This window comes from Vigna unguiculata, chromosome 8 (assembly GCF_004118075.2).
Source record: "Vigna unguiculata cultivar IT97K-499-35 chromosome 8, ASM411807v1, whole genome shotgun sequence".
Lineage (NCBI taxonomy): Eukaryota > Viridiplantae > Streptophyta > Magnoliopsida > Fabales > Fabaceae > Vigna > Vigna unguiculata.
This window is the reverse complement of record NC_040286.1, coordinates 28,601,500-28,611,874: the sequence shown is the minus strand read 5'-3', so window position 1 is coordinate 28,611,874 and position 10,375 is coordinate 28,601,500. Positions and strand designations below refer to the sequence as shown.

Genomic DNA, 10,375 nt, shown 5'->3' with positions numbered 1-10,375 from the left:
GCACATCATCATCACCTCCAAATAAATAAAAACAAACAACCGCATAAATTTCAAGATGCATAACTCTTTTCAATTTTTTTATTCTAACTACTAATAAACTACATAAATGATCCATACATTACATAAGTTAAAACATTGATAAATAAGAATTTAAAAAAAATTAAAGATGTGATAGATACAAAAACAAAAAATGTGTAAAATGTCAACCAAAAGGTACAAATTATAAATTAAATTTATTAAAAACATAACATTTGATGTGATAATTACTTAATGTATTCATAATTTCTAGTAAAAATATTTTTTCTAATTTAATTTAAAAATTGGTTACCGTTTTTGTTTATCATGTTTTATTATTTTGTGGCTCTTACACCCAATCTTTGGATGTGCCCGCAAACTTGTGAACCAGATTGACACACGACAACGCCACATAATCATCCCATGACTAACCTTGTTATCATCACCCTACACGTGTCAGTTTCGCAACCCATAAAAATGCATTTCTCTACACCCTTCCGCACCAAGTATGTCCCCACACACAACGAACACCACAAACTAACCAAACAATAAAATCTTCCGAAACGGAAGTAGTTATTATAATTATTAATTTTCAAAAAAGAGAACAAAAAAATCTGGATCCTTAAAATCTTCAACCCTTGGTCAATCGAACGGCTACCATGTCCTGTCGGATCATCTTGTCTCTTTCTCAATGCTTCTTCTTCTCCCGCTACCATTGACACTCATATCAGAAGCCAGAGGATTATCATCTCGGAGCCACACCCATATAAATTAATGCAAGCGAACGCGAAGAGGATATTCAAAGTTTCGATTTTGACGTCGTGGGTATTTATATCTCTCTTTCTCTCGTTCTATTCATATTCAAATGTCGGCGTTGGAGTATCTCTATCTCTCTCCCATAACGTATACCAAAGTTGTTCTCAATTCTCATAACTGGCGGAAGCCCTCACCGCCGTTCAGGCAAAATACCTGTCGTTTTGTTCCCAATTCGGCACCGGTTAGGGTTCAGGGCGTATGGAGGGATTCCGGGAGGTTCGATTTGTGGAGGACGCGGAAGGTTCACGGTGGCGCAGTCAGGGCGAGTGGTGGGCAAGAGGGGGATTCCGGCGAGAAGAGCGGGGAGGGTCAGGGGGTGGATAAGGGTTCGACCGGGCCTGGTTCGAACCGAAGGAGGGAGAAGCAAGGGAAGGGGTGGTGGTGGTGGTTGGGTTCGAAGAGTGGGAAGTGGCGGTGGCAACCCATTTTGCACGCTCAAGAGGTTGGAGTGTTGTTGTTGCAGTTGGGGATTGTGGTTTTCGTGATGCGGTTGCTCAAGCCAGGGATTCACTTACCTGGCTCCGAACCGAGGGCTGCGACGTCGTTTGTGAGCGTGCCGTACAGCGATTTTTTGAGCAAGATTAATGGTGATCAGGTACAGAAGGTGGAGGTGGATGGGGTCCATATCATGTTCAAGTTGAAGTCTGACGTGGAAGGTTCTGAAGTTGCTGCTGCTACTCCTTTGGAGTCAGAGTCGTTGGTTAAGAGTGTTGCTCCTACGAAGAAGATTGTTTACACTACCACTAGGCCTAATGATATAAGGACCCCTTACGAGAAGATGATGGAAAATGAGGTGGAGTTCGGGTCCCCGGATAAGAGGTCTAATGGATTCCTCAACTCTGCTTTGGTAAGGATTTGGAACATGGTCTCCACACTTGAAATACTTGTAGCTGCATTTGGTTTTCGTTGTTATAGTCTTATGTCAACACAATTTGGTAAACTAAAATAGTTAGATTATCACCCACCAACGGGTCAATATGCATGGAGTTTGTTCTAGTTTAATCACTCGTACATAGGTGATATAAATACTTGGAGGGAGAATTTTATAGCCAATGGTGTTTTTTTTTTTTGGGCTCGAGCGTGATTGCTTTTCATGGACAGAACATGTGATTTTACCCAAAATAAGAATAGTTAGAGTAGTTGTAGCATTGTTTTGTTTATTTACACTCATTTGATTTAAGGTTTTTATGACGCGTTAGTTTTGGATTACTTTTGTTCATTGTATCATTAATTTATCATAACTATGTTGGGTTTTATATTTTGAATTTGTTGCATCACTCTATGCATTGTTTGTGTATCTGTTCTTTCTGCCACGACTGAATTTGCTCAAGAATGGAAAGAGGTTGCTGGTTTGAAGTGTAATATATAAATTCCAATATATTTGCTTGTGCAAAAAACCTACTGATACATGGAATATGGTTATTTCTCCAATTACAATCATTATATGATATGGCTGAAAACTCTGTGAATGCTCAATGGATGTAGGTTGTAGCACACCAGATAGACTATTGGCCTGTTTGGAAGCTCCTTCTGGGACAAAAAAATAAGAGTAAAAATTGAAATTAACTTCTTCATGAGCTAAAATTATCTTATCTTACACATAAACTAATTTGTAGAAGCTCTTTCATATAGTCTCTAAATTTGTAATTTTAACTTGTGATTAAGCTAATTTTATCTTATGGATAAGTTAATTTCAATTTTTCCCTTATATTTGGCTCTCTTAGAAGAGCTTGTAGAGAACTTGTTCAAACAGACCTTGTAGCTATCTCGTTTAGTTTACCCTACTTCTGGAAGAGCCATGAAAAACTTAAGGACTGTGTTATGTTGAGAAGATGTTTCCTGTTTTGCTTTTAATTACAAAGAGCCATCTTGTTATCACATTGCTTTTTGTTTCCAAAAGTTTATATTTATAAAGGAATTGATGCAAATTTTCGAAAACAGAAAGCAAATAAAACAATGTCACGTTTTTGTAATTAAAAATGAAAATAGGAAATATCTTCTCAAATCAAATGGCCCCATAGGTCTACTACTCCATTCTATCAAGTCTTCTTTATTAAAGAAGGGCAGTGATAGAAACCTGTATCTTCATTACAGAAATACAACCATGAACATCTTAATTAATGGAATAATACACAAGCACACAGCAGTTCTTTGAGAGACTGACCTCCCTGGTCAAAGGCCCCGACTCTTTCACAACAGTCAAGATGATTTCTTCCTTCTCTCCCAGATAGTGACGTGTATTTATGGAATATATAAGTCCCGCTATGAATAGTTTGGGATGCTCAGTGAAATATTTAAGTGGTAGTTTTTCCTCCCTTGGCAACTAACTTTTAAAGAGTGGGTTCCCCAAGTGCTTGGATGCTTATCAACCAGTATTATAGTTGGTTGTTAGGGACTTGGAAAGGGCTCCCAAGTGTTTGGATGCTTATCAACCAGTATTATAGTTGGTTGTTGGGGACTTGAAAAGGGCTACCTATGAGGTTCTATATAAGGTTCAAGGTTCAAAGATGTTGAGTGAAGTGACCAAGTAAAGTGTGAGCTGCTGAGATTTTGGTTCTCAGAGACATGCCATGATAGGGATTATGGTATATGAGGTATCCAAGTCCCGTAACAACTCTCAATGGTGTATTTATAGGCAACATGCCTTATTTCTTCAACCAACTAAACTAAATAATAGAGCTGGCTAAGAAACTAATGGATGTATCTTGTGTCACTTGTCTGTGGCTAGTATAGTTGATAAAATTATCAAGCTCATGAAACTATATTGTACATGTTTATTTATAATTAAAAACTATAGATTTTGTCCAATGAGAATTTGAAATAATAACTTTTAAGAACCGATTACTTCAGATGATAAATAGAAGCTAGTTTGAGATAAATCTTCTTTCTTTCACATTTGTTGAATATGATATGTTTCAATTATAATGTATCAATAGTTTAAGACATTAAACTTCCCATTTCATTCATTATGACTTTCCTTGTCTGTTGTGGTTGACACTATATTAATATAACATGCTGTTGACTTCATTCTGATATTTGCAGGTAGCCGTGTTTTATTGTGCTCTGCTTGCAGGGCTGCTCCATCGATTCCCTATTAGTTTTTCTGCGGTGAGTTTGAATTCCTTCACTCACTCATTTTCTATTTTCACAGGCCTTCTTATCCAATTTTTTTTTAAACATTTTAAAACTGGTTTTTGAGGAATTGAATTGCTAGTGCAGCATTCCCCTGGCCAGATTAGGAATCGTAAGTCAGGAACTTCTGCTGGCACAAAGTCATCTGAACAAGGTGACACTATCACATTTGCTGATGTTGCTGGTGTTGATGAGGCTAAGGAGGAGCTAGAAGAGATTGTGGTAGGCTGGACTTTCTTCATCTCATACTTAGCTCTAAAATTCTTTAGGGCATATAGAAGTCTTTCTATTATACAACAGGCCTTTTTATGTTCCTTTTGTTTGGAGATATGGACGAGTAGTTTATGCTGATGTTCGCTTGCCAGGAATTTCTTCGCAATCCTGACAGATATATACGACTTGGAGCTCGTCCTCCCCGAGGTGTTCTCTTGGTGAGTCTAGCTAGGGATATATGATAAATAATACACAGTGGTATTTTGATTTGAGGATGAAAGCACATGTTGGTCTGCCAGCAAACACTTTGTAGCTGTAAATGTTTTCTTGGGAAAGGGATCAAATATGGGAAATTTCTTTTGGGAATATTTTCTAATAATATCCAGTAAAATTTTCTACCGTATTATATGATGTATGTTTTCTCTTATTTCATGATTATTAACTTGCAAAAAATGAGATAACTATTGTGTTAGTTTGAAATGGTACTTCACTGGATTATTCATAGCCAAGTTATTTTTCATTTTATTATTGCTTTAATTTGACATGTAGGTTGTAAATATCCATTGTTTTATCTTACAGGTGGGTCTTCCTGGGACAGGTAAGACTTTACTGGCGAAGGCGGTGGCAGGGGAAGCTGATGTACCATTTATAAGTTGTTCTGCTAGTGAGTTTGTAGAGTTATATGTCGGTATGGGTGCTTCCCGTGTGAGAGATCTCTTTGCAAGGGCAAAGAAAGAGGCACCGTCCATTATATTTATTGATGAGGTAAAAATATATACTTTTTTATTCTGTTAGGTGTTTGATTTAATGTTTACTATTCAATCAATTAAGCTTTCATGTTGGTATGCAGATAGATGCTGTGGCTAAAAGTCGCGATGGTAAATTTCGGATCGTCAGCAATGATGAACGAGAACAAACCTTGAACCAGCTACTCACTGTAACCAATTTTTCATTTTCTTGTATTTTCTTTTTCGAGCATTGGTGGTGGGGGATTATGTAAATAAGAGGCTAATTTTTTAACTGAATTGCAGGAGATGGATGGTTTTGACAGCAATTCTGCAGTCATTGTTCTTGGAGCAACTAATCGTGCAGATGTCTTAGACCCTGCACTCCGAAGGCCAGGAAGATTTGATCGAGTAGTTATGGTCTGGATTCTATTTAAATACATAACCTCCTTTGATTTTTATACTGATTTCAGAATGACCTTGACTTGGCATATTCTAAGAAAAAAAAATGTTCATTTTCGATTTAGGTGGAAACACCTGACAGGATTGGAAGAGAGGCTATCCTAAAAGTTCATGTTTCCAAGAAAGAACTTCCTTTAGCTAAGGATGTTGACCTTGGTGACATTGCTTGTATGACCACTGGTTTTACAGGGTAATTATTCTGTTTCGTTCATACCTTTTTATCTCTTTTAAATATTTAGAAGACTGAAATTTTGATTTGACACACTGGTACACATAATTGAAGAGCGGATCTTGCAAACCTAGTAAATGAGGCTGCTTTACTGGCGGGAAGACAAAACAAAATTATTGTGGAGAAAATTGATTTCATTCATGCTGTAGAAAGATCAATAGCAGTAAGTTACAATGTCTCTTGAAATCTTGATAGATGGACATTTTCACTTTACAGCTGCCGTCTGGCAGGATTTGGAATGTTAATCACAAAAGTTAAATTGAAAAAATTTAGTTTTGTAAGTTTTACCTGTGCTGGATAAAATGGACCAAGTAACTTGTTTCAGGGCATAGAAAAGAAGACTGCTAAGTTGAAAGGAAGTGAGAAGGCTGTAGTTGCACGACATGAAGCTGGCCATGCTGTAGTAGGTACTGCAGTTGCAAGCCTTCTTCCTGGACAGCCACGTGTTGAGGTAAACCATAGAAAATATTCTATTCTTGGCCATATAAATATGCCAAATGTCATTGCAAATGGTAAGGTATTAATAAATAAAGTCAGATAATCATACTGGTTTGGTATTTTTGGATTTTTAGTTGTCTAGACAAGCAAACTATCGAAAACACATGTTAAGTATCTGTACTTGTGAAATGAACCCAACCCTCCTTTATTCTATTTCGAATTGAATACTTGCCAAAATTTTCTGTTTGGTAATTTTAGCCTACTTTTGTATTGAAAATTATGTTTGTTTTTTGTTTATTAAGAAAAGCCATTCATGCCTTAGTATTTTGTGTATGTTATCAGAAACTAAGCATATTACCTAGATCAGGAGGGGCTTTGGGATTCACTTACATTCCTCCAACAAATGAGGACAGATACTTGCTTTTCATTGACGAGTTGCGTGGCCGTCTAGTTACCTTACTCGGAGGACGTGCTGCAGAAGAAGTTGTTTATTCGGGTAGAGTGTCAACCGGTGCACTTGATGACATCAGGCGAGCAACTGATATGGCATACAAAGCTATTGCTGAATATGGTCTTAATCAGACAATAGGTCCTGTGTCAATTGCCACCCTTTCCAATGGTGGAATGGATGAATCTGGCGGATCAGTTCCTTGGGGAAGAGATCAGGTCCTGTATTTCATTAACTTATTTCTTCTTCCTATTCAATTTTTACTATATGCTGATTTTTATCTAAACAAACAGGGACACCTTGTTGATCTTGTTCAAAGAGAAGTGAAAGCATTGCTGCAGTCGGCGCTGGAAGTATCACTTTCCATTGTGCGAGCTAATCCTACTGTTTTGGAGGGTCTAGGTGCTCATTTAGAAGGTAACTATACGGGTCTCATGCTTTGTTTCAGCTGATTGTCCAAAACTAAAGGTTTTATAACTTCAAATTTTTTAACCTAATTAAATTGATAATGTATATATTTAGGTTAGGGTTTAACTAAAAAATAGAAAGTTCTATCTCTTGCATGTTCATACCTGTATACTGTCATGTCACCACTGGAAATTGTGTGGGTGAATTAGACGCAAGTTTTTGTTTTGAACTTTACTCTATACTGAATGTTACACTTCTATATAATACAATGATCATCAGAGGGAAAAATGAAATTGGTGTATGAAATCTTTTGCATATGTTAACTATGTATCAATACAGATGACTGTGAACCATGTAGCTTTGCTTAACTGTGGTGTTCTAATAGTGCTGATACTGATTCATCAGAAAAAGAGAAAGTAGAGGGTGAAGAGTTACAGAAGTGGTTAAGATTGGTGGTTGCGCCGACAGAGCTTGCAATGTTCATAGAAGGCAAGCAAGGGTCTCTCCTCCCAATGCAGACAGGTTCCTGAACAGTTGAGAGCTGTCTATTATGCGAGCAAAGTTGAGTGAAACTTAAGGTATGTTTTTGACGTTGTTTGGCTAAAGCCAGTGCAGTTATATGTCTCATACAGAATGAGTTCACCCCTATAACACTGTATATTCCTGTAAGGTGGATCTTGGCATCATTTTTAACACATAGCCAGCCTTGTTATTTAACTCATAATTCACTCATCCAAAGCCACACGGAAAAAGAAGATGAAGAAATACATAATAGTGCCTCTCACCAACTACATATATTGACTGGTAAATTGAATTCGTTGTATATTGACTATTATTTCAGTCCTGATGTGGCTGTTTGCAAATGTAATTTGGTATATAGTTTTTTATATTCTGTGAAATATACATGGTTCTGCTTTCTGTTACACCCAACTATTTTATCCAAACTGTAAGTATAACATAACATGGTTAGTTATGAAGTTCATTCTCAAATTCCTAAATTTGAGTCATCTTTGTTTTCAACTGAGTAGAATCTTTTTGGGATGGATAATTATTCCAAAATTAGAAATGCGTGTTGGAACAGAGATAAAAGTAAAGAATGATTTCCCCTCTCTTTTGTAAGGAAAAAAATCGTGTTGACTCAGCATTATCAACTATAATCTATCAGAAGTAAACCTCCACAAGGTGGAATATTTGTAGTCATTTGTCCCTGGTGTGAATGATTGAAATGAATTTGTATTCATATATATAGCAGGATCTTTTGAAATTGAGAGGAGAGCAAAATATCCAGTGTTCTATGAATGCAACATTTTTGTACTTTTTTTAACAGAGAAAGAACAATATCATGCTAACTTGCATTGTGGTTGTGGACCATGGTCCTGTGTGGCCAATTTTCTTTGGAAAATCATTGTGTCATATTCTATCATTGTAAATCATTATCTCATTTTTCTGCTGCTCAGAAGCTTGAACAACAAAACTGCAAGTGGACAAATAGTGGTGTAGAGCTGCCTTCCAAGACAAGATGTTAAAAATTACATGTACCAAAATCAAACTGTTCTTACATAAGCTGCCAAGCCAACCTACTTGATTGAAGGTGGGGGCAGTTTGAACAATTTCAATACATTTTAAAGTTTTTAATTAAAAATTATTATTTTTAATTAATTCAATTGATATATTTATTATTTTTACATTATAAATTATTTTATCATAATTAATAATTAAAGTTTTGTTTTTTAATATTATAATGATTTAAGTTATAATATGATTATATATTTATCTATTTTAAATAATATATCCTAAAACATTTAATCCTTTAAATGATTTATGTTTCAATTTTTAATTTAAAAAGATAAATTGGTGGATTTGTTCACTCCTCTGATAAAAGTAAATTAAAAACATCAATTTGAGTCATCAAATTTTAGCATTTGTGTCTATCAAAAAAATCATTTAATTATAAATCATTTTAAACTTTAAAAAAGGTATACATTGTATTCCGAAAGTCTTCCATTCTAACAAAACACAGGAATGAAGATATGTTATGCTATTGAGTGTTATTTGATTTGACGAGTTCAAATGACATCTAGAGACACGATCCACTGTTCATCAATTTTTGTAACAATATATACGAGGTTTTAATCAAACGTATATTATTATACTATATTGCAAATTTTTACTATTCTTAACAAATTTGTTAATTGATGTTATTTTTAAAATTTGTAATATAATACTAAATTTATGAAATATAAAATATTAATTATCCTGCATTCAAATTGGTCACCTCAAGACTAACGCAAAAATCATAGTTTGGATTTCTAATTATCCAATTTACATTTATTTTAATTTAAATAATTAGATTAGATTTTCGATCTAAATTTATTATTTTAATAAAATTAGTTTGAATTTTTTTTAAATCCAGATTCAAATATTTAGATTAAAATTTAAATTTAGATTCAAATATTTTGATCAAGTTGAAAATTCAGAATTCATTTTTATAAAATAAATTTAAATTGAATTTTCTAAAACATGTGTCTTTAAGGTCGATACCATCAAATTTGTCAGATATTTTGTCGCGGTCAATTTGGTCGAATTTCAACATGGGACAACCTTAGTTTACTGTCAGTCGTGGCTGACTCAGCTGAATTTTGGTCAGGTCGTCTAAATTTTGGTTGAGGTCGACTTGGTTGAATATGGCTAAATTTTGGCTAGGATCGATTCGGCTTCTAACGAATTTCTGTTATGGTCGACTCGACCAAGTATTTATAAATTTCGGTCAGAATTGACTCAATAAAATTTGGTCACCTATGATCGAATATTGGTTGGGGATGACATGGCCGAATACGACCAAATTTAGGTCAGGGTCAACTCGACAAAATTTCGGTCGGGATTGAATTGATTGGATTCGGCTGAATTTTGACCAGGATCGATTTCACCTAATACGGCCAAATTTTAGCCAAATTTGACTCGGCAAAATATGGCCACATTTGGGTTAGGACCTACTCGATCAAATTTCGGTCGGGGATGGTCGGGGCTGACTGGACTGAATTAGTCGGTCGAGACTGACTCAATCAAATTTGGATCAAGGCTGCCTCGGCCAAATTTCGGTCGGGGTTGACTCGACTGAACTCGACCGAATTTTGGTTGGATTCAACTCAACTAAATTCGACCGAATTTCGACTGGCGCCGGTTCGGCTGAATACAACCAAATTTCAATCGCGACTGACTCGTCCGAATAGGCCAGATTTTGGGGCTGTCTCAACCAAATACAACCAAATTTGGACTAGGACCAACTCAGCCAAATTTGGGCTAGGATCGACTCGGCCAAATTTTGACCTAAGCTGACTAGGCTGAATACGACCAAGTTTTGGTTGCGGCAAACTCACTTGAATACGACCAAATTTTATTTGGGACTGACTCAACTAGATGCGGTCAAATTTGGGTCGGGTCAACTCGGCCGAATACTTCCAAATTTCGTGTAGGGCCGATTGGGCCAAA

At 35.9% G+C, this 10,375-nt stretch overlaps 1 protein-coding gene across 4 annotated transcripts; it reads left to right on the top strand.

Moving 5' to 3' along the window:
* The first annotated feature begins 657 nt into the window (after positions 1 to 657).
* Positions 658 to 8,433, top strand: LOC114194232 (ATP-dependent zinc metalloprotease FTSH 9, chloroplastic-like). Of its 4 annotated transcripts, none has more exons than XM_028084347.1 (14): positions 658 to 1,678; positions 3,874 to 3,939; positions 4,051 to 4,185; positions 4,305 to 4,394; positions 4,756 to 4,941; positions 5,027 to 5,113; positions 5,208 to 5,321; positions 5,429 to 5,553; positions 5,647 to 5,755; positions 5,918 to 6,043; positions 6,373 to 6,696; positions 6,772 to 6,895; positions 7,292 to 7,464; positions 8,344 to 8,433. In XM_028084347.1, exons 1-13 carry the CDS (start codon positions 881 to 883, stop codon positions 7,414 to 7,416), a joined length of 2,409 nt encoding a protein of 802 aa, XP_027940148.1. In that variant the 5' UTR covers positions 658 to 880; the 3' UTR covers positions 7,417 to 7,464; positions 8,344 to 8,433. The 4 variants fall into 4 exon arrangements, with proteins under 4 accessions (XP_027940148.1, XP_027940147.1, XP_027940146.1 ...); XM_028084346.1 differs by lacking the exon at positions 8,344 to 8,433 and adding an exon at positions 7,557 to 7,884; XM_028084345.1 differs by lacking the exon at positions 8,344 to 8,433 and having other exon boundaries at positions 7,292 to 7,884.
* The last annotated feature ends 1,942 nt before the right edge of the window (positions 8,434 to 10,375 follow it).